At 55.0% G+C, this 26,639-nt stretch overlaps 2 protein-coding genes across 2 annotated transcripts in view; both read left to right on the forward strand.

Annotated features, from left to right (window-relative positions):
• HAUS7 (HAUS augmin like complex subunit 7) overlaps positions 1-14,577 on the forward strand; it is a 21,997-nt gene extending 7,420 nt beyond the window's left edge. The window contains exons 2-11 of the mRNA XM_007957201.1: positions 108-223; positions 3,534-3,601; positions 4,396-4,398; positions 4,489-4,550; positions 5,875-5,966; positions 6,213-6,392; positions 6,445-6,541; positions 7,140-7,364; positions 8,213-8,327; positions 14,507-14,577. Of these exons, the coding sequence (XP_007955392.1) occupies positions 108-223; positions 3,534-3,601; positions 4,396-4,398; positions 4,489-4,550; positions 5,875-5,966; positions 6,213-6,392; positions 6,445-6,541; positions 7,140-7,364; positions 8,213-8,327; positions 14,507-14,577 (1,029 nt within the window). The remainder of the gene's footprint in view (positions 1-107; positions 224-3,533; positions 3,602-4,395; positions 4,399-4,488; positions 4,551-5,874; positions 5,967-6,212; positions 6,393-6,444; positions 6,542-7,139; positions 7,365-8,212; positions 8,328-14,506) is intronic.
• Positions 14,578-16,671: 2,094 nt separating this feature from the next.
• On the forward strand, positions 16,672-17,400 carry TREX2 (three prime repair exonuclease 2). Its single transcript, XM_007957202.1, has one exon. The coding sequence runs from the start codon at positions 16,690-16,692 to the stop codon at positions 17,398-17,400; it is 711 nt and encodes a 236-aa protein (XP_007955393.1). The 5' UTR covers positions 16,672-16,689.
• Positions 17,401-26,639: the final 9,239 nt, after the last annotated feature.

Below are 26,639 nucleotides of genomic sequence, written 5' to 3' on the forward strand. Positions count from 1 at the left end.
CCCAGTGCTGACCGGGACTGTGACTGTGTCAACGCACCATCACGTGGGGCTTGAGTGCCTGGCTCCCCAGCGTCCTAACCCTTGCTGGCCTTCCTTTTCTCACTCAGAGCCTAGACTGCCCCTTCCTGGATGGGCTGTATGTCACGGAGCCGAGAACAATCCAGCAGCTGCTGTGTAGCCCGTCCAAGTACCGTCTGGAGATCCTGGAGTGGATGTGTGTCCGGTAACATCCTTCTTTCTTCCTCCTCCTGCTCTGGATGGATGCAGCCCCTCAACCCCACCCTGACCACGTGGGGAGAAGGGGGGTACTTCTGCAAGTAGCTAAGCTCTCAGCTGCTTAACTGAAAGGTCAGCGGTTCAAACCCTCTAGGCCCTCCTCAGAAGACCCGGCGATCTGCTCCTGTAAAGATGGCAGCCTAGGAAACCCTATGGGGGAGCTCTAGTCTGTCACGTGGGGCACTGGGAGGCAGAATTCACTCCCTGGCACACATCAGCAGCCACGTGCCCTCGCTGAGGGCTCTGGAGCCTGTGCCCCGGCCGCCGTGAGCAGCTCATTGAGGCAGAAGCGCTGGCCGCACGGCCCTTCTCCCAACTGGCGCCAGCGCTGAGCTCGGCTGCGGAGCCTCCTGGGTCAGTCGGCAGGGACCTGAGATGGGGCCGCTTCAGTCCCTGCACTTTCAGGCTGGGAGTGGGCTGTCTCCAGTTTCGTAGTGGAGTTGTGACCAGCAGGGCCAGGCCCAGGGTACCCTGCCTTAGTCTAGGTTCGCTGGGGCAGCAACTAGCTCTTGCCAGCTCCTTCTGGCCCAGCCTGTGGGCTGGCTCTGGGCCCCAACCCTGTCAGCGAGTCCTTCGGGGTACCTTTCCCGAGCATTTGGGCTGGAAACAAAGCCCCCCAAAAGGCCAGATGCCCCCACAAAAGGCCCAGGAAATCCCGAGGACTGTTTCTTGGGAGTGCCACGCCCACTGTCTTCTTGCACTCAGCCCTGGTCTCCGAGCTGATTGTCTGCGCCGGGTCAGGAAGCTTGGAATGTATTTTGGGTCACCCCCAGAAGTCTCTGGGATGGTGGTGCTCGGTTGGTATGGGGAGGCTACTGAGAAAGGGGCCAGGCAGCAGCTTTGAGGTAGAGGTCAGTGGGCTTGGCCCTGGGCCAGCCCAAGGAAAGGAGGCAGCATTTTGATCTCTTCAGTCTTTGCCTCTCTAATCTCCTCTCCTGCTGCCTTCCAGCCGCCTCCCTAGGCAGCCACACAGCGGTACTCGACCTTTGGCTCTCGCTAACACCGTTCCCCTCCTGGGAACACCCTTCCAGTCTCTGCATGTTACACGTACCTGTGCAGCTCTCATGTCTCATCTCTTTCTACAACTGCTCCTGTCCCTGTGGCCCCTACCCCTTTGAAAGCGCATCTCTATCAGGGCCCTGGCACACTGGCTCTGGGCAGTCTCAGGCCCTAGCAGGTGCTGAATGTAGTTGGGGCCTACTCCCTGATGCACACACACCTGTGTGCTGGCCCTGAGGCCGCCACTGTGCACAGGGGTCCTTGGGGAGCTGGGGCTTTGGCGGGCTAGGAAGGGTCGGCTGTGGGTATCAATGGAATCTGAGCTGAGTGCTGAGGGCATTCAGTAAGAGGAGGTGGCATTTGCCCTGGGCCTCTGGCGAGTGAGTGGCATGTCCCTGGGTATGAGGGAGAGTGATGGCACCAAGCTCCTTGGGATGGGAGTGAGGAGCCGACGCACGGGTGGGGATAGCCCTGACCTGCAGGCAATGCCAGGCAGCTCAGGGCCCGCTCACAAGGGGCCTCGCCAGCCACGTGATGGCCTTTGACCTTTATGCCCTGGGCAGGGTGAGCAACAGGGTTGTCCGTGGGGCAGTGACCCTCAGAAATGGCATTTTTGCCAGGTTCTCGGGCTCGATGGGGGGTGGGTTTACAGCAGAGACATGAGGCAGCAAGAGCCCCAGGGAAGCTGTTGTAATAGCCCTGGGGCAAGATTGCAGGGGTTTGCTGCAGGGTGACTGACAGCTCGTGTGCCAGTCGCTGCCTGCCTGGGAGGGAGCAGAGCCCATCCCAGGAATCTGGGAAGGGAGACAGTAGTGGGGCTGGCCTGGGTGGGTGCGGGGGGCCTTCTGGAGTGGCTCTGTGGGAGGGGACATGGATTGGTCCGAGCCAGGTGGAAGCTGGGAATGCCAGGAGCCAGGCTGCTCTGCCGGCCAGAGAGGGATAAACAGAGGGAAGGCCGAAGCCCCATTGCCCACACGCTTCTCTAAGGACAGGAAACAGACCTTCACGAAGAAGCCTGGGGGCAGGGGGTACACTTGCTCTGGAGAGCGCTAAGCTGGCCCGGTGAGACTTTGAAGGGCCCTGAAGGAGGACGGGCAGATCGCAGCTTCCCCCCAATTCCTGCCTGCTGCTTCCAGGGGCCACGGAAGTTGATCCGCTGGACTGGGGCTGCCTGCAAGGTCTCCCGGGCCTCCTTGGCCTCTGAGCCCGGCTTTCTTTCAAGGCCTCAAGCACCAGCTATTGCTCCCTGCTGACTCAGGTCCCCTAGGTTTGCTGGGTTTGCTTTGACTATGTTGGAGCGCTGCTCCCTGGTCAGTGGGAATGTGGCCTGGGCCGGCCTCGCCAGACTGCAGGGTGGGGGCTGCCTTCTCAGCTTCCTGCCTGGCGAGCATCTTAGTACGTCGTCAGGGCTGAGTCCTCAGGTTCCGGGAACTAGCTCCGAGGGCCTCAACATGATGGGGACTCAGTGGCCTGGGTCTTGGGTGCCGGCTTTGGAGGCACTGGCCCAGGGAAGGCTTGAGGGAGCTGAACGGATCAGTCACAGGGCGTCTCGCGTGCTTCTGCTCCCTGGAGGTCAGAGCCCCTGAGGGCGGCAAGCAGGGCTTGGCATGGCCTGTACTGTCAGGTTCTCATTTGCAGAGCAGACGGTCTCTGTCGCTGTAGCAGGAAAGCAGCCGTAGACCACACGTAACAAGTGGGTCATGCTGGGAGCTGATTAAACTTTATTTACAAAAAGAAGTGGCCAGCTCGATGGGCCCTGCCTGGTTCAGGTGGAGACCTGGCTTAAGTACCTTCTCCTGTGAAATTAGACTTTTTTAAAGTGGAAAACCCTTCCTCAATTGAAAGAGCTAAGTGTCCACACTGAAGGCAGAATGATGTGGGGCGAGAGGCGGTGTACTCAGCAGCCCCTGACCTGGGCTGCTGAATGGCAAGGCAGTTCTGGGATGCGAGCCCTGGAGAAGGCGTGGCTGCCAGGGCTTCGGGCTTCGCAGAGTGGCAGCGCCTTGAGCTTGGCAGGGTGGGGAGTGTGGGAAACAAGTGAAGAGCCACTGCCTCTGGTGGCCTGGCCAGGCTGGGGGGGCCAGCACGGGAAGGGCTTCTGCCAGGCTCGGAACACAGCCACGCTGGGACTTAAAGGAAGGCTCCCCATCAGCTCCTTCAGAGAAAGGCAGGCAGAATTGGGGAGCCCCAGAGAGGATGGTGGGTGGACACTCGGCACTAGCATGGCCCTTCCTGACTTGTGCTGTTGTCTCCCACAGGGTCTGTCCCTCCTTCCAGGACAAGTTCGCCTCTCTGAAGGGTGCCCAGGCCGAAGTGAAGATCCAAGGTAGGTCTGTACTCTGGGACGGGAGCTGGGCGGTGCACATCCCCATAGCTGCTGACTGGGGCCACCCTGAGGCATGGGGAGGGCCCTGGGTTGCTTTCGTAATTGGTACCCCAAAGTGGGTGGCCCGTCAGAACAGAAATGGATTCTCACAGTGCTGGAAGCCAGAAGTCCGAATTTAGGAGGTAGGCAGGGCCGTGCTTGAAGGTTCTGGGGGAAGATCCTTTCTTGTCTCTGACGGTCCCGGGTGTGTCTTGGTTTGTAGAGGCTTATTCACATGGCTGTCTTGTCCCATCTGTCTCGCTGTAGCTGTGTCTCTTTTATAACAGCGTCGCTCGCATGGGGTCAGGGCCCACCCCCCTCCTGCATGATCTCATGTTCACTGATAACGTCTTCAAAGACCCTGTTTACACACGAGGTCACATTCACAGCTACAGGGGTTAGGACCTCTGCCTGTCTTTTGGTGGCACAATTCCATCCGGGGCAGCCCCTCTCCCACATGAGCAGCAGGACGAAAGGGGAGCACTTAAGGACCTCAACCAATACAAGTGACAGTCCCCTCAGCTTCGCCCACAGTGCCCTCATTGCCGTCGGCTCCTCGGGCAGCTGGCTGGCTTCCACTAGAGGCCAGAGTTAGCGAGTTGTGTATGTGGGGGTGTGTCTGATTCAAGGGAAGGATGCTGATGCCCAGAGGGGCTGTGACTTGGTGCACGCCACATAGCGAGGGGCTACTCTGGCAGTGGGTGTCTTCCACCTGCCCACCTCTTCCACTCTGGTGGCGGTGCTCAGCCCAACAGCTGGTGCACGTGCACTCGCCGCAAAGTGCTGTCTGTATGGTGCCTCTCCACCTTGGGCGTTGCCCGAGTAATGGGACCCTCCTGCTCTGACAGAGATGGTGAAGCTCGGCCAGGAGCTGATGCTGTGTGGACCAGATGACCAGGAGCTCGTGATGGTGAGAGGACCCTCGTCTGTCCCCGCACCTCTGAGACTCCTGGCACACCTGGGCCTGGGCAGGCGTTCCTCTAGCCCCTCTTGACGCCTCTGGCCCCCTCTTAGCCTTCAGAACAAGCACCAGTGGGATTCGCATGGGTAGACTCCACTGTCCCTGGGGTGGGCATGGGGCTGGTGGAGGTGGGTCTCAACCCAAAGGGGCCGAGCACATCCCTGCTCGATCACCTCCCGTGCACCTGGCACTGGTAAGTCCTTCACCTCCCAGTGATCGTCCCCTGGGCAGTGGGCACTTGTCTTATCCCCATTTCAGAGGGGCAGAGCCAGGCCGCAAAGCCAGGCTCCAGCCTCCTGAGCCCACGTGCTTTCCTCTTCCCACTGCTGCTGCCCCGGAGCTTCTGGGGGAGTGGTCCTCCTCCCATTGCCAGAAACCCCACTCCCTGCCCCTAGGACCTGCACAAAATCTTTGGAATGTTTACAGATTCTTGGGACAGAAACCCCACTCCCTGTCCCAAAGACCTACACAAAATCTTTAGAATGTTTACAGCTTCTTGGAAAGGTAGAAATAAAATGTACAGGGAGGTGCGGGACCCCCTTCCCTGAGTGTCCCCGGGTATTAACGTCTTGCATAACAGTAGGACATTGTCACGACGAGGAGATGGACGCAGGTACCATTGGCAGAGCGCAGTCGGGTTTGCAATGTATGTGTGTGTGCGTGCAGTTTCCTCCGTGTGCACGTTCAGGTGCCCACCACGAACACAGTCACAATACAGACCCTCGTATTCCTCTTTTGAGCCTGCTTCTGTGGGCTGGGGCTCTGGCGTGCGTTCATTTTCCACAGCCCTTGCTGATCTGAGCCATGCTGCACACGTGACGCCCATTGGTCAGGTTGGGACCCAGGTGTTGGTCTGGCCCCTGGCTTAGTCGTCAGTCTTTGGTATGCTCACCAAGATCCCGTCCACAGGTTGGGGTGAGCCCAGGGGTGCACAAGTGGATTTATGGGATCACTCTTCTGAGCGGTTCCCTCTCCATTATCTCCTTGGTCCTTCCTGTCCCACGGGGCTCCTCTCAGGTCCTCTAGATGTAGACTGCACCATGGTGTGGGTGGCCATGGTGATCATGGAGGTGGGAGGCAGCAGAGCCCTTCAGGTTTGCTGAAGGGTGATGAGGGTGGGGCAGGGCGAGGTCGGCGCTCGGGGGCTTCATTCTGGACCTTTCTGGAGCATCCTTGTGGAGTGTGGCCCTCTGCGGCCCCAGGGCTCCCCGGGCAGCTCTGGGTGCTGCCGCCTTCCTGTCTTGGGTGACCAGTGCCGGGCCTCCCTCTGCAGGGCCGTGCTTGTGCTCAGAAGCAGCTGCGCTTCATGGACCAGATGCTGGATGCCATTTGGAGCCTGAGCATCAGCTGCTCTGCTTGTTCCAGGTAAAGGGGCAGGTGGGCCTCAGCAGGACGGCTGACGGGAGCCCCTTGACCGGTCTCGTGGCCTGCTCCCCTGGATCCCAGAGCTGGAGCTGGAGGGGGCCGCAGGGGCTCTCTGGGGACCTGGTCCTACCACTTTCTGGACTGAGCCCGGGCAGGACACCATCCCCTGGGGGCTCATGGGCTTGTCCCGGAGCGGGCAGTGTCCGAGGCGGATGTGGCCGTGACGGTGTGCTCTGTGGCTTGCAGTGTGGCCCAGCACTTCAAGGACACCAGGGGCCAGAACGAGGCACTGCTGGCAGAGCTCTTCTGCAGCCCACACCTGCAGGCGCTCCTGAACCCTGAGCAGGACCTGTGGCCCCTGGACGTGCAGCCGCTGCTCGACCCGCCCAAGTACAGCTGCTCCCCCTGGGCCTGGCCCCGGACTGGGTGCCCTGGCGGCCAGGGAGGTGGGCTGACTGGCTCACCTTCTCTCCCACAGGGCTGGTCTCTCTTGCGAGGCAGGGGAGAGGCAGGTGGCGGAGCTGGCCAAGCAACTGCAGGAGAGCACTGCCCAGCTCCAGGCGCTCAAGGCAGAGGTGAGGGTGGGTGGCCTGCCTCCTTGGATGGTGCTTGGCCCTTGGCCCTGGAGGCTAGAGGCACCTGCCGTGCAGCCCCAGGGCCTGGCTTCAGGGGTGTGGTGAGGCTTACGTGAGGTGGCCTCCGCACAGGCTGGCAGGGTTCTGAAACACGGTGGGTGCTCCGTAGCCAGGGACTTTCACTGTTACCAAGAGGGGAGAAGCAAGGCTGGGCTGCCTGTGGCTCCTCACAGCCCGGGAGAGTGGGCTCCAAGTCTGCGTGGGTGGGTGGCTCATGCTGGGCCCTGAGCTCCATGCTTTCCCAGCGGCCCCTGGGCTGGCTTCCTAACTTCAATGAGGAGGAAACCGAGGCCCAGAATGACCAACTGATTGGCTTCTGGAAGTGCCAGGCTGTCTTACTGTAAACATAAGGCTCTGATGTGCGCCAGCTGCTGTCTTTGTCTTACGTGTCCATCTCCTGCCTCTTGTCTTCTGCTTCTTAGCCTGGCTGGGGCTGTTTCAGTCAGATGCTGCCCGTAGGCGGGAGGCAGGGGACTGGGTGTCCCTGGAGTGGGGGCGGGAACAGGCAGAGAGTCTCTGCTTCTGGTCTCCTTCACAGTGCCTCTCCCAGCACAAGGAAGTGGCTACTGCGGCCAGGGCCGACTTCCACACCTTGGATCAGAAGTTGCGCCTGGTTGTCTCCGACTTCCACCAGCTCATCCTGGCATTCCTTCAAGTCTATGATGACGAGCTGGGTGAGTGCTGTCACCGCCTGGGCCCTGACCTCCACCCGTGCGGCCCCATCGTCCAGGCTGTGTACCAGACTCTGACTTCCTGCAGCCAAGTAAGAAGACCCCTTTCCCTCCCCGCCCCAGCCACCATGCCAGAGCTCGGGGGGCGGCTCCTTTTGGGGGATCCGAGGGCTGGGACTGCTGGCGGGTACTGCGAGGGGGGACACCTGTGCTGCCAGGACTAGGGAGGTGGCCTGACGTAGACTGTCTCACCCCAAGTGATCCAGGCCTTCGGGGGCCATTTCCGGAGCAGAGGCCCCACCCCTGAAGAGGTCGGTGCACGGTGGCCACATAGGCCTACAGCCTCGGCCTCTGCCTTCCGTCGTCCCCTCTGGCAGTTTCACTGTTTCTGCTAGAAAAGCATCACCTGCCTGTGACCGTGACCCAGATGAGACGAGGCGCTAGGACGTGCAGCTGACTTGGCTGTGCAAAGATCTCCTCACTGTCTCATTGCCCCACTCGGGTCCCTGAGTGCCAGCCTCACGGACGCTTTGCTTAGGGCATCTGCTCACGGGCTTCCTTGGGCTTTTCAATGCCAAGGCACCTGGACTTGGAAACATTCACAGGCCTGTCTGCTCAGGGTCCTACGGGGGCGTTTTGGGTACCATCAGAAAGGCCGTTTATTTTAGGACAGCTTTACTTAGAGTAGGGGGCCACACAGTGTGGACCACTGTCTGCAAGTTATTGGCCTCTGAGGCCTGCCAGTGTGGGATGGTGTGGCATCCCACAGGGCCAGGAGGGCCAGGATTTAGGTGGGCGACCCTGATGGATGACTCTCCTTGGTTCAAGGGGGCAGGCCAGGGGAGTTTGACAGGAAGCTGCAGACTGCCTCTCCTGGCCTAACCAGCAGCGTTAAAGGCCGGCTCTACCTCCTGCCTCACCCCGCCACCTTCCTTCCTAGCTGCTGAAAGCTGTCGTGGAGGTCACTAACACCTCTGTGAACATCGTGGACATGGTGGCCAAGCAGCAGGAAGAGAAGATCTGTTGGGACAGCAATAACTCCACTGTGAGTCTAGGTATGAGGCGCCCCTTCCTGCCCCTGCGGCCGCCTGCTCGGCTGGGGCCCCGCGTTGTGCAGGACCGGCACTCGGGGAGCACTGGGGACCAGCACCTTACTTTCTTTCTCTTTTCTAATCATGGTAAAATAGGTCTAACATAAGATTGGCCATTTTAACCATCTTTAAGTACACAATTCTGTGGCTTTAATGATACTTACAGTGTTGTGTGACTGCAACCTCTATTTCCAGAGTTTCTTATCACCCAAGTAGAAACTCTGTATCCCTTAAGCAATGACACCCCATTTCCTTTTCCCCAGCCCCCAGTAACCACGAGTAGACTTCATTTCTATAAAAAACAAACTCGCTGCCATCAAGTCGGACCCAACTCCTACCAACCCCTCCTTGGCTTTCTGAGGCAGTGTTGCTATGGAAGTAGATTGCCCAACCTTCCTTCCGAGGAGTGGCTGGTGGGTTTGAACCACCAGCCTTCTGGTTAGCAGTCAAATGCCTTAGGCACTATGCCACCAGAGCCCCTATGTGTGTGTGTGTGTGTGTGTATGTATGTGTGTGTATATACACATACACACACACACATACACACCGAAAACCAAACCTGACTCATAGCGACCCCTCTAACCCCTCCTTGGATTTCTGAGGCGGTATCACTACAGAAATAGATTCCCCAATCTTCCTTCCAAGGAGTGGCTGGTGGGTTTGAACTGCCAGCCTGATGGTTAGCAGTCCAATTCTAGATATTTCCTGTAAACAGTATCCATACAGTGTTTGTACTTTTGGGTTTGGCTGACTTGCTTCCCTTAGCAGGAAGTATTCCGTGTTCATCCATGCTGTAGCATGTGTCTGGGCTTCATTGCTCTTTATGGCTGGCGAGTATTCGATTGACTGCATGGACCACATTGGCTTCCTCCGTTCATCTATTTGTGAGCATTTATGTTGTTTCCACCTTGTGGTGGTTGTGAATAGTAGTGGTGTGAACAAGGTGTACAAGTGTCTGTTTGAGTCACTGCTTTCGAGATTCTTGATGTTGTTAGGTGCTGTCGGGTCAATTCTGACTCATGGCAATCCTGTGTATAACAGAATGAAACACTGCCTGGTCCTGCACTGTCCTCACAATCGTTGCTATGATTGAGCCCATTGGTGCAGCCACAGCGTCAATCCATCTCGTTGAAGGTCTTCCCCTTCTTCACCGACCCTCCACTTTACCAAGCATGACATCCTTCTCCAGGGAATGGTCCCTTCTGACAGCATGACCAAAGTAGGTGAGACAAAGTCTGGCCATTCTCGCTTCCAAGGAGCATTCCAGCTGCACTTCCTCCAGGACAGATCTGTTTCTTCCTCTGGCGGTGTGTGGTATTTTCAGCGTTCTTCCCCAAGGCCACAACTCAAAGGCATCAGCTCTTCTTTGGTCTTCCTTACTTATTGTCCAGCTCTCACATGCATATGAGGCGATTGAAAATACCATGGCTTGGGTTAGGCACATCTTAGTCTTCAAGGAGACATCTTTGCTCTTCAGCACTTTAAAGGTCTTTTGCAGCAGATTTGCCCAGTGCAATACGTAGTCTGATATATTGACTGCTGCTTCCATGGGTGTTGATTGTGGAACCAAGTCATAGGAAATCTTTGACAACTTCACTCTTTTCTCCATTTATTGTGATGCTGCTTATTGGTCCAGTTGTGGGGATTTTTCTTTTCTTTATGTTGAGGTGTAATCCATACTGCAGACTGTAGTCTTTGATCTCCATCAGTAAGAGCTTCAAGTCATTTTCACTTTCAACAAGCACAGTTGTGTTGTCTGCATATCACAGGTTGTTAATGAGTCCTCCTCCAATCCTGATGCCTTATTCTTCATATAGTCCAGCTTCTAGGATTATTTGCTCAGCATACAAACGAAATAAGTATGGTGAAAGGGTACAGCCCTGATGCACACCTTTCCTAATTTAAAACATACAGTATGCCCTTGTTCTTTTTGGATGACAGCCTGTTGGTCTGTGTACAGGTTCCTCATGAGCACAATTAAGTGTTCTGGAATTCCCATTCTTTGCTATGTTATCCATGATTTCTTATGATCCACACAGTCAAATGTCTTTGCATAGTCAATAAAGCACAGGTAAAAATCTTTGTGGTATTTTTTGCTTTCAGCAAAGATCCACTTGACATCAGCAATGATATCCCTCATTCCACATCCTCACCTCAACCCAACTTGAATTTCTGGCAGTTCCTTTAAATATACTGCTGCAACCTTTTTTTAATTACCACCAGCAAAATTTTACTTGGGTGTGATATTAATGATATTCTATAATTTCTGCATTCTGTTGGATCACCTTTCTTTGGAATGGGCACAAATATGGATCTTTTTCATTTAGTTGGCCAGGTAGCTGTCTTCAAAATTTCTTGGCATAAATGAGTAAGTACCTCCAGTGGGGCATCCATTTGTTGAAACATCTCAGAGGGTATTCTGTCAGTTCTTAGAGCCTTGTTTTCCACCAATTCCTTCAGTGCAGCTTTGACTTCTTCCTTCAATACCGTTGGCCATTGGTTCTTGATGGTATGCTATCTCTTGAAATGGTTGAATGTTGACCGGTTCTTTTTGGTACAGGGACTCTGTATTCCTTCTGTCTTCTGGCGCTTCCTGTGTCATTCAGAATGCCCAGAGAACCCTTCAGCACTGCAGCTTGAAATGGGAGTTTTTTCTTCCGTTCTTTCAGCTTGAGAATTGCTGAGCGGGTGCTTCCCTTTTGGTTTTCTAACTCCAGGTCTTTGCACATTTCATTGTAATACTTCACTTTGTCTTTTCAAGCCACCCTTTGGAATCTTCTGTTCAGCTTTTTTATTTCAACATTTCTTCCATTTGCTTTAACCACTCTCCATTCAAGAGCAAGTTTCAGAGTCTCTTCTGACATCGCTTTTGGTCTTTTCTTTCTTTCCTATCTTTTATTTCCCCCGTCGAATGTTTTATTGGGATTTGGGTAAAAGTTCAGAGAGCAAATTCGTTTTCCATGCAACACCTTGTACACGTTTTATTCCATGACATTAGCTGCAATCCCTCAGTGTGGCAGCACTCTTCCCACTCCCTCCCTGGGTTCCCTATTTCCATTCACCCATCTTTCCTGACCCTTCCTGCCCCCTGAACTTTGGTCTGCTGCCCCTTGGGTCTCGTTTGGTCGATTGTTCTGAGGAACACATGCCTCCTTGGTGTTATTGTTCACTTTATAGTCCTGTCTGTTGTTTGGCTGAAAGGTGATGTCAGGGAGTGGGTTCAGTTCCAGGTTTGAAGGGTGTCTAAGGACCATAGCCTCGGGGGTTCCACCAGTCTATCAGACCAGTAAGTCTAGTATTTCTCTATAATTTTGAATTTTGTTCTTCATTTTTCTCCTACTCTGTGCAGGACCTTCTGTGGTCGTGATCAGAGTGGTTGTTGGCGGTAGCTGGGCACCATCTAGTTCTTCTGGTCTCAGACTGTTGGAGGCTGTGGTTCTCATGATCCTTTGGACTAACGGGTTCCTTGAGTTAATCAGACATTTTTTAGTGTGCCATCCTTTTCCTCAATTTTGGGGGGTTATTTACTTAGTGGTTTTGCTAGGGATTACAATTAACATCTTAATTTCAAACGCTCTAGTTTGGATTAACGTCCATTTATCTTCAATGGCTACAACATCTCTGCTCCTGTGTACTTCCTGCCCCTCTTATGTTCTTGTCACAAATTACATTGTATGCGCTGTGTGCCCCATAACACAGATGCAGAGTTATTTTTAAGCATTTTTTAAAATCATGTAGGAAATAAAATGTGGGGTTATAAGCTAAAAATTCTCTAAGGCTGACTTACATATTTACCCGTGTCGTTCCTTTTACTGGGAATCTTTCTTTCTTTCTTTATGTGGCTTCTTTTCCTCTTTCTTTCCATGGCTTTGAGTTATTGTCTACGGGCCTTATATTTCAACCTGAAGAAGACTCCCTTTGGTATTTCTTGTAGGGCAGGCCTCCAGCTAATGAACTCCCTCAGCTTTTGTTTATCTGTCTTAGTATCTCCTTTATTCTTGAAAGATAGTCTGGTCAGATGTAGAATTCTTGACTGACAGTATTTTTCTTCCAGCCAGTTCAGTGTGTTGCCCCAGTGCCTCCCGGCCTCCATGGCTTCTGATGAGGAGTCAGCTGGTGATGTTACGGGTGTGATGAGTTACTTCCCTCTCACTGCTTTCAGAATCCTCACTCTCTGTTTTCGTCTCTTGACAGTTTGATTTTAATCTGTCTTGGTGTGGAGCTCTTTGGGTTTGTCCTACTTGGAGTTTGTTGAGCTTCTTGGATGCATAATTCAAGTCTTTTATCAACACTCATCCAGGCAGTTGACAGTGCGATCATTACCTTCACTTCCGCTTGGGCAGAGCCTCCAAGTCAGCAGGGCTAAGGGCTTAGTTCTTAGGTCTTTTCTGACTATTCACATGGCTTCTGGATTCTCAGGACTAGTCCTTAACCTGCTCCTGTTGAGTCGATTCCAACTTCCATCAGTCCTATGGGACAGAATAGAACTGCCTCATAGGGTTTCTAAGGCTGTCATCTTTACAGCAGCAGAGTGCCATGTCTCTCTCCCACGGGGTGGCTGGTGGGTTCAAACTGCCAGCCTTTCAGTTAGCAGCCAAGCACTTTAACCACTGCATCATCAGGGCACCTTTTCAGAGTCTTAATTAAAACCAAAGCACACCCACTGCCATGGGGTCGATTCTGACTCACAGCACCCCTAGAGGCCATAGTGGAAGTGCCCCACAGGGTCTCCAAGGCTGCCAGTCTTTAGGGACGCAGACTGCCATGTCTTTCTCCCACAGGGCAGCTGGCGGGTTCAAACTGATGACCTTTGGGTTGGGTTCGCAGCTGAGCACTTCCACCACAGCGGGGCCCCAGGGCTCCTATTCAAAGGCCTTCCTTCCGGGACTTGCCATTGTTTGGCCCAGCTGTTCTCCTTTGCCTCAGGCAGCAGCAGCTAAAGCATTTGCCTGCCAATGTTTCCGCCACACTGCCCCCTTCCCTGTGGGGAATTTAGGTCCTATGGCTTGAGGGCCCTCTCTTTGGAGGAATGTCTTTGGATGCCCCCCCAGCCCCCCCCTCTGGCCCCACCTTTGCCTGCGGCGCACGCTTGCCTGTGTCCCTGGTACTCAGGAGCCCGCCTTGCGACAATAGGATCCTCCATTGTACCGTTTCTCCTAATCGCCACTGTGACTGACTCTTCCTACCACTGTGTTTAACTGCTCTTAATAAGAGACTTTGCCTTCAGAATATAATAATCATGGTTAAGATTTATAACAGGTGCCGTCTCACCTGTGACCATAGGACACTTGTGCTTTTCTGACAGGCAGGGGCAGGTGCTGGCTTAAGCTCTCAGTCCATGACTCCTGCCTGTTGGCCTTGGCTTGCCCCCAGACTCTGGCTACGTCAGTAGGTCTGAGAGTTGGAGGGACAAGGTGGTCCTAGCTCTCTGCAGGCTTGGGGTGCTCTGCGAGGTCCTCCCGCCTCAGGTCAACTCCAGGCAGCTTCGTGATTCTGTGTGATGGGAATTCACAGTCTAGCTTCTCCCTCTGAAGGCCAACCAGAGTGCCCTTGCCTTTGCTCATTCTCCCACGAATCTGTGGGGGCCTTGGCCCTGGGGGCTCCTTGGCAGCCTTTCTAAGGCCTGCGGGCCAGGGCTGGGGAGGTTGGCAGGGGCGGGGGAGTCAGAGGCGGGAGTGAAGGAAGGTCTGGGAAGAGGCCGATTTTCCACGACCTCATCCGACACCCCCCCAAAGAGGAGGGAGAGAGGTCGTGAATGGGAGCCAGGCGAAGCACACGGGTGTGACTAGTCTCGTTAGAAGAGAACAACGTGGCAAAGTCCAGCCAACCTGCTCCCCACCACAGCCTGCTTCCCCTGGGCCCGCGTGGGCAGGATGGCAGGCGGGGTGGGTCTCGGTCCAGCCCAGGGCTCCGGAGCTGGTGGCCAAGCCCGCAGTGTGGCTGCAGCACAGGGCCACCTCCCACGGGCATCATACCTGGTGTGCGCCAGCTTGCCACCCGAAGGCTCGTCCCTTTCTGGGTCCCAGTTGGAGTTTGGCTGCAGATGAGGGGAGCTGGGGAGTGGCGAGGCTCTGTCGGCCCGGGGAGCCTGCCTGGGCCGCTGGACTCACGCTGCTGTCTGCCTTGCGTTCTTTCCTCTGCAGCCGTCAAAATGCAGGAGCTCACACAGAAATACAAGCTCTTCAGCGAGGCTCTGGGGAAAGGCCCCGAGTAGTCGGGAATACTCGGAGCTGGAGGAGAGGCCGCAGCCCCGCATCCTCCAGACGCCTAGTCGCGCGCCTGGCGCCCCTAACTCTTTCTGAGCAAGGAAACATGGGGTCCTCCCTTCCCTGGTGTCCCCAGGCCAGGCCAGGCCTGGCTGGAACCCTCGGGGCTCCCACAGTGTCCCCTCGCCGCCTCTCCCCCCCCTACTCCAGGAGGTGTCTACATTTGTAGTCAGGCCTGGCAGGCCGCTCCCCCCTCGTCCTCTGCTGGCCTCAGAGGGCTCCTGGCAGCCTTTGGCCCAGCCGTCCCCCCGGTGCCTTGGGGACAGCTGCTGGCACCCACTTGGGCGTGCTCCATGGACAGGCCACTTCCTGCTCCACCTCTCCAGGGCACTTGGCACCAGGCGGGAATTTTTTGGTGGTTGCCTGACTGGTTGTCCAGGAAGCTCCTCTCAGCTTCCCAGGTGACCCAGTATCTCCCTGAGCAGAGTTCCTGTCACAGCCACCTCCCTCCCTCCGAGCATGGGAACAGGCACAGCTGGTGGGGCCACCACCTTGGTTTGGGTCTCTGGCCAGGCTTCTGGGGTTGGGGGGCTTGGCTTCCAGACATCATTTCCACTGCCCCCTCAGCCCACCCTAATGCCACCATGCGTTCTGCTCACTCAGCCTTGCTCCCAGCACCTCCCACTTTTATGTCCCCAGATTCCCTGGGACCTCAAAACAGGAGGCCTGAGGCACCCCCACGTGCTTCATGAGGTGGGAAGGCAGACAGCTGTGTGGTCACCATCATCCAGGTGCACTAGCAGCCTTGGGCCGAGGGCCCCCAGCTTCCTCTGAGCCACGGCTGCTGTTAGGGCCCTGGCCGGGGTCACTGGGCCAGGGAGCCCCTGCCTTTCACCTCACCCCACGGTGCTGCCTGCTGGTCCCTTGGGGCCATCACAAGGCTCTTGTGTGTCAGCTTGGTGGGGAGGCGTCTCCTGTCTTGACTGCCCACTCGCGGACTCACGCTGCCCTCCGTCCATCAGCCTGTGTCTGTCCAGCTCCCGGGAAGAGGGCGCTCGGCTCCCCCCACTCCTTCCTTCCCGGCTGCCTCTGCTAATGGCTTGTTAAAGCTGATGGTCTTGATGGCAGCTACCATTTCCCCGCCCGATGGAAGATGCGCCCTGGAGGTGGAGGAGCAGGCGCTGCGGAGGCTTCCCCTCACTCCCGAGCCCACCTCACCTCGAGGGGCAGCCTGATGCCTTGTGATAGGGGAAACTGAGGCCCGGCCGGGTGGGGCTCCTGCTGCCTCCTGTGCCAGTGACGACACACTCCTGCACCCACAGCAGCGTGTGTCTGAAGCCCGTGTGGCCCGGGAGCCAGCCCCTTGCTTTGTAAACACCGACTGTGGGTGTGTGTCCCAGTGGCTGTGAGTGCTGAGGGGGCGGTGAGCCGGCCACACTGGTCCTGCGGCCTCGGCCCTGTCCTTGCCCAACAGGCAGCTGGGGGCGGGCCACGGCCGCTGATTAAAGGCCGCCGGGAGCAGCCCGCAGCACACAGGTGCTCAGCAGCCAGGAAGCCGGCCGGCGCCCATCGCAGGTAAGGAGGGACAGGCTACCATGAACTCGAGCCCGGAGGCGGCAGCGGGGACACTGGGACTGGCCCCTGTGGGCCAGGGAGGGTCAGAGTTGGGGCCTGGCTCCCTCAGGTCCTCGACCCCGGGGCTGGAGAGGTAGGCCATGCCTGTCGGAGAAGGGGCCGGGGCACCAGAGGAAGACCAGGTGAAGAAAAGGCCCAGGCCCTGCCTCCCCAAGTCCCCGGTGAGGGCCCTGACCAAGGGCCTGGCCGTGGTTCGCCTTCCTCTCCCCAGACACAGGGCGGGGCGAGCAGCAGGCAGAGGGCTCTTGACATGTGCCAAACTCAGGCCTGCCTGTCACTGCTGCTGAGGGTTCCCGGGGGCAGCGAGCAGGAAGGAGGTGATGAGCCCCCGAGAGGCCTCAAGCTGGGCTGAGAACAGGCCGTTGTCCCAGGGCTGGGCGTTGTGGGTGGGGCTCGGGGCCAGGTGTCCCTATCGCTTTAGCTCTCCGGTCCAGTGCCTTTTGCTCTGGCAGCTGTAGGCCTCCTGTCCCCGTGAGCACATCGTCATGTCTGAGACACCCCGGGCTGAGACCTTTGTCTTCCTGGACCTGGAAGCCACCGGGCTCCCGAATGTGGACCCGGAGATTGCCGAGATAGCCCTGTACGCCGTGCATCGCTCGTCGCTGGAGAACCTCGAGCGGGACGAGGCCGGCACCCCTGTGCTGCCCCGGGTCCTGGACAAGCTCACCTTGTGCATGAGCCCAGAGCGCCCCTTCACCGCCAAGGCCAGCGAGATCACGGGTCTGAGCAACGAGGGCCTGGCCCAGTGCCGGAAGGCCGGCTTCAATGGCGCGGTGGTGCGGACACTGCAGGCCTTCCTGAGTCGCCAGGAGGGCCCACTCTGCCTGGTGGCCCACAACGGCTTCGATTACGACTTCCCCCTCCTGTGCACGGAGCTGCAGCGCCTGGGCGCCCAACTGCCCCCGGACACAGTCTGTCTGGACACACTGCCTGCACTTCGGGGCCTGGACCGTGCCCACAGCCATGGCACCCGGGCCCAGGGTCGCAAGGGCTACAGCCTGGGCAGCCTCTTCCGTCGCTACTTCCAGGCTGAGCCGAGCGCCGCACACTCGGCCGAAGGCGACGTGCACACACTGCTTATGGTCTTCCTGCACCGCGCGGCTGAGTTGCTTGCCTGGGCCGACAGGCAGGCCCGCAGCTGGGCCCACATTGAGCCCATGTACTCCCCGCCCGAGGCCCTGAGCCTCGAGGACTGAGCACGGCAGCCGCCGAACGCCGAACACCGAACACGAGCGCCTGCGCTGGGCTGCCCCTGCCTGCACCCATCCAGCGGGGCGAGTCCTTCCCAGCCCCAGCGGCTGGCTAGGTGACCCCAAGTGGACCCTGTCCGCTTGGCAGCCAAGCCCCTCCACTGTCTTCTGGCCAGCCGCCTCCCCACCCCCACCCCATGCCTTTGGCCGGTCTGGGTGCTCTGGTGACTTGACCCCCGCGCTGTGGGTCCCCGCCTCTCGTCCTGCCTCAATAAACATCACAACCAACTGCCGCCTCAGTTCCCCGTGCCCCAGCCACAGCCCGGTGTTACACCCATGGGAATAAGTACACTCAGCCTGGGGAGAGTGGAGATCAGGGCCTGCGCGGCAACAAGCCACGGGCCACCCGCCCAGCAGGGCTCCTACCGGTACCTCCCCTGCCTCCTTGAGGAGGGCCCAAGTCTGTGCCCGGGAGGGAGGGGACAGGGAGCTGCCCTGGCCTCCAACCCAGCTCATTGGCTCCACTAGAAAGACCTGGCCCTCCTTGAAAAGCAGTGCCGTGTCCAGCAACCCCAAGGTGCTCAGGAGAAGAGAGTCCCTTGTCCCCGTGCAGGCACACACAGCACAGGGCACTCAAAGGTCTAAGCGGGCAACAGGAAGGTCCCAGGGTCGGGGTGTGATAGGCACCTCCGGATGGGCAGAGGGGCCGAGGAGAGGTGGGCAGCCACGCAAGGAGCCCCAGGCCGAGGTCCATCGTGGCCTCGTGTCCTATCTGCATGGCCCTGCCAGTCCTGGCCGGGCTCAGAGACTGCTTGGTAGGTGGCAGCCCCTTGCCAGGCAGCCTGGCAGGGCCTTCAGGTGCCAGGACCCAGCCCTGGCGCCCCACCCTGAAGGGCTGCCAGCCTCGTGAGGGGCGGCGGGGGTGGGGTGGCCACTCCTGCAGAGTGACTCTCTGCAAAGCCGTGACTCTCGACAAAGCCGTGAACCAGCTGGGCCCGTTCGGGGACCCTAAGTAGGTCAAGATGACAAGAGCAGCTGCGGTGCGCAAAGTGACTGAGGAGGGGACTCCACACCTGGCCCTGAGGTCTGGGGCCACCAAGCAGGGGAGGGGCACAGTCTGGTTTAAGTTTTTACATAGCTGTCAATGAGACTGTGGGGAATGGATGGGGGTGGCAGCCAAGGGCAAGAAGCCGAGGGCTGAGTGATGGGGACAGGAGAGGAGGCGAATGGTCGAAGGGGGCTAGTTAGGGTGCATAGCCAGTACCCAGAAGATCTGTGCCTTTGCCCAGCTTCCCGAGGAGGGCTGCTTGGGTCCCTGGGAGAGCCCCAGGGAGGAGCAGAAAGCGTGGGGGACACTGCCAGGATTGCAATTCCCAGGGCCACTCGGGTCCCCTCCTGACTCTGGCTGGGTTTCCAACAGGCCGCATCCCCTTCAGCCAGCCTGACTCCTAAACAGGGACCCTTGGCCAGCAGGGGAGGCCTTTGAAACCCTGGACTGGCCAACTCACTGGGGTGGGCAAGACCAAGTGGGTCCCTTCCCACTCAACAGCCAGGCTTGGATGGACAGGCCAATGGTCTCAGCAGCTGATCGGTGGCTGCTCTGGGCCCCAGTGCTGCTCCCCACCACTCTGAGCTCCCTGGCCTCATGGTGGCCACCTCCCTGAGTCCTAAGTCCGTGCCTGGACTGGCCAGGCTGAACACCATGGCTTCCATGCTGTCCAGACAGCCTGTCCCACTGCTGCCTCCGAAGCAGTTCATGCTAAGGAGTGCTAAACGGCAGCTTTGCAGCCATGTATGCATGTACATATGCATGTATGTGTACATATATATACATACATGCACACACAAGTTCATGATTGATTTCATTGATGTAAATGATGAGAGCACACAATTTACAGATAATAGAATAGACACTATATCCAAAATGCATAATCAAATATATAATATAGTTCCTCATCAATTCCATAGAGCCCATCGAGTCTCACAAAATCCTTTTGTTGACTTTGGCTCATCTCGTGGCTGTGCCCAACCTCTGACTGCTACTGGTTGGTGCAGTCTTTTATGTCAATGAGTAAAATGGAGGGAAACAATGAAGATGTATGCTGGAATTTCACTCGGTGATGTGAGGGACTTCTTTGCTGAACTAGATGACAGTTTTCAAATACTGTAGAAATGTTTCCTCAATTGAATCTACTTATTTTTTTGCTCTTCACAATGTCATGGCTACAGACATGACATACACCATTCAATATGCATTATGAACATTTTCCCGGTCATTTTCATAAGTTGAGACAATCAACAAAACAATAACAATAAACCCAGCCCTGATTTGTAGCATATGCTGATTTTCTCGGTGGGGATACTTCCATCATGGTATTCGCAGGACGTCTCTGAACAAGAAGTAGGCAAGAGATTCATGGTGGCAAACTGTTGTTACCGGAGCTGCCGAGAGAAACCCCAGCGCTGAGCAGGACTATGCAAAGGAAGGACTTTATTGTACCGGAACTTGGGCTCGGTGGGTTCGTATCCGGAGACTGAGCCCCAAACAAAGGCCATGTAAGGTTTTTATGGGGCTCTTCTTCCCGGGTCTTTGGGATAAAAGGGTGGTTGGTTATTTTCAAGGACACAAGCCAGCAGTGTTACAGAAGCAGAAAAAAACTCAGGGAAGAAACAGGAAGATGGGAACAGGTGTAGGTTGGCTGGGATGCATAGATAAGAAGGATATCAAGGACAGCTGGTTCGGGAGGAAGGAAGGAGGAGTATGGGCAGAGGGATTTTTCACTCTCTAAGTTTTGTTGGGATGAAGCTGGGCCCGTCCTGCCTCATTATTCCCCCCTTTGAGACTCCTTCATACTGTTGAAAATGTCGAGGAGTCTCACTTTCCTCCTGGGTCATACGTTCCAGATTCTAGCTCAAAGGTTTGTTTCTTCATCATCATAGGCATTGATTGTATGTGTCAGCTCCTGATACCCCTGCATATATAGTATTTTCCTTTTGAATGTTTGATGCTAGATTGGTTACTAGACTCCGAATCCCTTCTACAAGTAAGGGCACCAAACACGGAAGTACTACAATTATAATTATTATAGGCCCCAGGAGGGGCGCCAGCCAGATTGTCCAGGAGGATAAATTGCTCCAAATTCCCCATTCCCTTAGTTCAGATTTTCTTTTGTTAATTCTTTAATTCCTTAACTTTATTACTGATGACACCAGACTGATTTACATAATAGCGACATTCCTCCCCTATCGGTCATTTTCATCTGGGTCTGCTGTGTTCAGCAGACAACTTTATTACACGTGGAACTACATGAACTTTGACTGGGAGAGTGGTGTGAGTGCAGTAGACCAGAATTTGTGGTCCGCTTGGGTGCACATAGTGGGTGTATGCCCTCGATAACAAGAAGAGTGTAGAAATGTCTGGAACCCATTGTGCCTGCACTGGCTGGGACATTGCCGGCCGGAGGCTAACTGCAGCTGAGTAATGGTGATAATGAAAATCAGAGGAAGCATTCTACACTCAGTAACAGTCCTATGGTTAGAATAAAGGTTGTTGTTGTTGTTATGTGCCGTCGAGTCAGATCTGACTCATAGCGACCCCTCCTTGGGTTCCCAAGGCAGTATCACTACGGAAGTAGATTGCCCCATCTTCCTTCTGCGGAGTGGCTGGTGGGTTTGAACTGCCAGCTTTCTGGTTAGCAGTCAAGTGCCTTAGGCACTATACTACCAGAGCTCCCAGAATAAAGGTTAGGCTTAAGCTAATTCTTTGGGAGAAGGTCCACTGAACCGGAGCTGCTGCTGCGAGTCCAACGGCCAATACTAGGACCAAGGGACCAATCGAAAACAGAAATGCAAGCGAGCAGGACTTGTTTATGGCTAACTGCACCATTAGTGATCCTTAAGTTTCGGCCGTGCATCAACCGGTCAGCTTCTAGGGGTGACTGGAGCAGGGCGTTGATCCTCAAGCTTCAGCTGTGCGTAGACCAGTCAGCCCACGGAGTGACTGGAGCAGGGCACTGCAGGTCTTTGCTTCTCACGTTGTACAGTCACTTTCAGTGGGTTCTGGGGATGGCTTTCAATTTGCCAAAAATTGCCAGAATCCTCGGGCGCGGCTCTTCTAATCCTGGAGTGGTGAATCCACGGAGTGATGCCTTCAACCTTAACTGCTGTGGAGGTAGTCAAAATAACAGTAAATGGTCCCTTCCACTTGGACTTGAGGGGGGTTAAGTTCCGGTCCTTCACCCACACCCAATCCCCAGGTTGGAATGGATGTACCGGGGAGAAAAGGCTTACAGGGAGCCGTTCTGTTACCCATTTAGATATCTGTGCTGACACTATACCCAGTGCCTTTAATTGATTGCTAACTTCTGTTTCTCCCCTTTCCCTGGGTGTTCTGGGCATGGAACGAAGGAGAGGTGGGGGCCTGGTGAAGAGGATTTCATATGGGGAATATCCTGTAGTTTTCTGTGGGGAACACCTGATTTTCAGTAGCACCATTGGAAGGGCTTGTGGCCAGGTTAAGTGTGCTTCTTGGCAGAGTTTACTGAGTCCAGACTTTATAGGCCTGTTCATGCGTTCTACTTTGCCTGAGCTCTGAGGCCTATAAGCAGTATGTAGTTTCTAGTTTATTCCCAAAGCCCGAGCTGTCTCTTGCACCACTTCTGCTATGAATGCTGGCCCATTATCTGAGCCTATGTACAAGGGAAGTATCCATATCTCAGGATGATCTCCTGTAAAAGGGCCCGTGATACTTCCCTGGCCTTCTCCGACAGAGTTGGGAAGGCTTCCACCCATCCGGAATAGGTGCACACCGTTACCAGGAGATAGTGGTAGCCTCCACTCTTGGGCAGTTCAGTGAGATCTACCATCAGATTCTCAAAGGGTGCAGCTCCTACAGACTGGATCCCAGGAGGTGGTGAAGGACCTTCCGGGGGATTTGCAACAAGTTATACATCGCTGGCTGACTCCTTCTGCAAGTGTTGCAAGCCGTGGAATGTAGAAATAATATCCCAGCAGTTGTTCCATGGCCTCCCATCCTGAATGAGTAACCGAATGGAAGTTGTTGATCAGAGAGGGGCCAGTAGTCCAGGAATTGCTATCCTACTGTCAGGCAGGCACTGCCAGCCAGTCTTGTCTTGTTCAGCCCTTTCTTGCTGTAACCACTGCTTTTCTCCTTATGAATATGTTGGTTGTACTTCTGGCATCCAAGGGAGGAGGGGTGTGGCTCTTCTGGTTTCCAGTGGCTCCCTGGCTGCCCTTTTTGCTTCTCGGTTAGCTTTTTTATTTTCTTGGGCTTCTCAGGTATTTTCTCTCTGATGTCCCTTACAGTGTATTACTGCCATCTGAAGGGGCTCCCACACTGCTTCCAGTAAATTGAGGATCTCAGCTTGGTGCTTTATTGCTTTCCCTCCTGAATTCAGCAACTCTCTTTCTTTACACATTACCCCATGCACCCGCAGTGTCAAAAAGGCATATTTCGAATCCTTACACACACTGGCTCTCTTTCCCTTGCTCCTTCTTGGGGCCCTTATTGGGGCTATTAATTCTTCTTTCTGGGCTGATGTTCCCCTGGGGAGTGGTCCTGCTTCCATGACTTCCTCTAAGGTAACTACCACATAGCCGGTGCAACGCACCCCCTCTGAGTCTATAAAGCCACTTCTGTCTGTAAATAGCTCCATTTCTGGATCAGGGAGTGGTTGGTCCCTTGGATCTGGACGGCTGGAATATACATTTTCCAGGCCTTCAATGCAATCATGCTCTGGGGGGGTCCATCACCAACAGGTAGTAGTGTGACAGGATTAAGTGTTTTTAGTGCCTCCAGTACTATTTGGGGGTTTTCACACAGCAGACCCTGGTATTTTGTGAGCCTGGAGTTGGCCAGCTAATGATGTTCTTTTGGATCCATCAATACCACTGAGTGGGGGACACAGACTGTTAAATTCTGTCCCAGAGTGAGCTCGTCAACTTCTTGTACTGAGAGAGCAGTGGCAGCCAGTGCTCACAAACATGGAGGCTATCCATTTGCTACTCCATCCAACTGTTTAGACAGGTAGGTATGCAACAGGTCTGGGCCAGGACCTTATGGTCTGTACTAGAACTCCCACTGCTGTTTTCTTTTTCTCTGTTACATGCAGGATGAAAGGCTTAGAAATGTCAGGTAGTCCCAGGGCAGGAGCAGTCAGGAGTTCTGTTTTTAATTGTTGGAAAACTGCTTGTTGCTCAGGTCCTCACTGCAATGGGTCCTTTTCTCCCCCCTTTGTCACTGCATAGAGGGGGTGTGCTGTGATGGCGAAGTTTGGTAGCCACAGCCACCAGAACCCCACTGCTCCCAGGAATTCCCAGACTTGTTTCTGGTTCATTGGTATAGGAATGGCCTGTATTACTCTCTTCTGTCCTGCTCCCAGGCTCCTTTCCCCTTGTTTTATACTGACAGCTTTTGGGCTCCCCTTCAGAGTCCCTGTAGAAGCATTTCCAGGTTAGGTTTCCAGGCTCCAAAGGCCCTCCCTCTCATTCAGGTCCCAATGAGGATCTTCCTCTGGAAGGCATCTCTGGGCATACACCTGTGCACTCATAACCCCGGCTGGTACTGCCCACTGGGTGGCAGCTTGCAGTATTAAAATTTAATACTTAATACTAATATTTACTAATATTTAATCTTCAGTATTAAATACCGTGAGGAGTTGGCAACAGTTGGCCCAGGTGGGGTTATGGGTCTGGAAGATAGACTGCGTGAGGTCTATCAAAGCTTGAAGTTTCTCAGTGTATGATGGGGTATGATGTTTCCAATTGAGGAGATCAGTAGGTAAACTACGGTGCACTGTCCCCCCAGAACCTGAACATCTGAGTCCACATAGGTGGGTGCCCTTGTTTCCCATAGTGGCATTTGTATGGCCAAGTGAAGTGAGTGGGGTGGTCCATCAGCAACTGGGGTTGCCGACTCCAAGTTAACAACTGGGGTCAAGGAAGATGTTGGGGTATATGGGCTGAGGTGAGGTGGCCCTGGGCTGGTCCCAGCCAGAGTTTTTGCGTCCGGGTCGGTAGTGGAATTGGGAAGGAGTGGGGGTGGTGTCTGAGGCCAGAGGGTTTTCAACGAAGAGCACACTGGGGCATAAGGAGGGGGTACTGGCTCTTCCGGCACCTCCTGAAGAATAGGCAGCCACAAGAGTTCAGGCAAAGCACAAGGCGGTGTGTTATTTTCCCTTTTCCCCTTTTTATAGTGGCTTTTAGAAACCATCACCTGACTGATTGGCCCCCGTAGCCATGGGGGTGGAGTTGTGACCAACTGGAGCCAGGTGTCTATGTAGGGGAATTGATCCAGGTGGCCGGGGTCCCCAGTCACCACCACCCAGACTCTCATCACAGTTCTTTTATCTGGTGTTCCCTCTGATGGCCACCCAACCTGGAAAGTCAGCCATTCTAACTCACACAGGGTTCTGAGTCTCCCTGCCTGCATCTTTACTCCATAATCTTGTGCACCAAATCCCTTCTTAAAAATCTTTAGCATGATCTGGAGTGGGGTTCCCTCTTGACTCTGAGCCACTCCCATAACGGCACAATACAATCACCAGTCACTTCACCAAACCCATTTTCCCGTTCCTCTCACGAGGATTTTCAGGTGCCTCTTAGCTTTGGTGAGCCAGTGTAAGCCCCTGACCTGGAAATCCTGCCGAGCTATCAGTGGGCCCATCGCCCTGAGCCGTGTGAGGATCGCCATCAGTTAGGAGAGTGGCTCTGCACTTGCTCCCAGCTTCCTGCTTCCTTAGGGTCTCAGTTAGCCAGACACACTCACTCACACATGGATCAGAACATACACCAACACAAAAATCCTGTACTGCCTGTGGGCTGCTGTGGTTTCTCACCACCTCTATCTGGGAGATACTTGGACAGTGCCTGGGAGCTGATCAGACTCCCCTTCTGTTTTCCAGCAGGCCTGGCTACCTGTGGGGCCCCAAAACCTACCATGGTTCAGATGTCTGGAGGGTGGCTGTTCCTTTTCCTGCTCGGTACCCGAAGCCAGGCACAGGACCAGCTCTGTCCTGATGCAAGTGACCTACATGGTGTCAAATATCACATCAGTGTACTTAGCAGATCATTCTCCTCAGATCAAGGGCCGGCCCAGGCCGCCAGCTTCCTGGGGTCAGCAATAGCTATGTCACAGGTCCCTCGAGTGGCAGGTGGGCTGAAACTGAGGTAATTTCCCAGCCAATGCACCAGAAATGTTACTGGAGCCGCTGAGAGAAACACCAGTGCCAAGCAGGATGATGCAAAGGAAGGACTTTATTGTACCAGAACTTGGGCTCAGTGGATTCGTGTCTGGAGACTGAGCCCCAAACAAAGGCCACATAGGGTTTTTATGGGGCTCTTCTTCTGGGGTCTTTGGGATAAAAGGGTGGTTGGTTATTTTCAAGGACACAAGCCAGCAGTGTTACAGAAGCAGGAAAAAAAAAAAAAAAAAAACTCAGGCAGGGAATAAATGGAGATGGGAGGGAGTATAGGTTGGCTGGAATGCATAGATAAGAAGGATATCAAGGACAGCTGGTCTGGGAGGAAGGAAGAGGGAGTATGGGCAGAGGGATTTTTCACTCTCTAAGTTTTGTTGGGATGAAGCTGGGTCCATCCTGCCTCATCCTGCCTCACTATTACCTAGGTTTCTGCCATATACATTCACAAACCCAAACCACACCCACTGCCATGGAGTCAACTCCTACTCACAGCGCCCCTAGAGGACAGAGTGGAACTACCCCACAGGGTCTCCAAGGCTGCCACTCTTTAGGAAAGCAGACTGCCTTTCCTTTCTCATGCCGAGTGGCTGGTGTGTTAAAACCATGGACCTTTTGGTTAGCAGCTGAGAACTTTTACCAGTGCACCACCAGAGCCCACTCATATACATACAATACTAAACCAAACTCACTTCTGTCAAGCTGATTCGACTCATAGCGACCCCTCCTTGTGTTTCCAAGGTAGTATCTCTATGGAAGTAGATTACCCAATCTTCCTTCCGAGGAGTGGCTGCTGGGTTTGAACTGCCAGCCTTCTGGTTAGCAGTCAAATGCCTTAGGCACTACAGGAGCAGAGATCACAGTGTTGTTGTTGTTAGGTGCCCTCGAGTTGCCTCTGACTCACAGCAACCCTGTGTACAACAGAACAAAACCCTGCCTGATCCTGTGCCAGCCTCACAGTCCTTGCTCTACCTGAGCCCATTGTTGCAGCCATTGTGTCACTCCATCTTGTTGAGGGCCTTCCCCTTT

This window comes from Orycteropus afer, unplaced genomic scaffold (genome assembly GCF_000298275.1).
Source record: "Orycteropus afer afer isolate SDZICR_OR568_19922 unplaced genomic scaffold, OryAfe1.0 scaffold00713, whole genome shotgun sequence".
Taxonomy (NCBI): Eukaryota; Metazoa; Chordata; class Mammalia; order Tubulidentata; family Orycteropodidae; genus Orycteropus; species Orycteropus afer.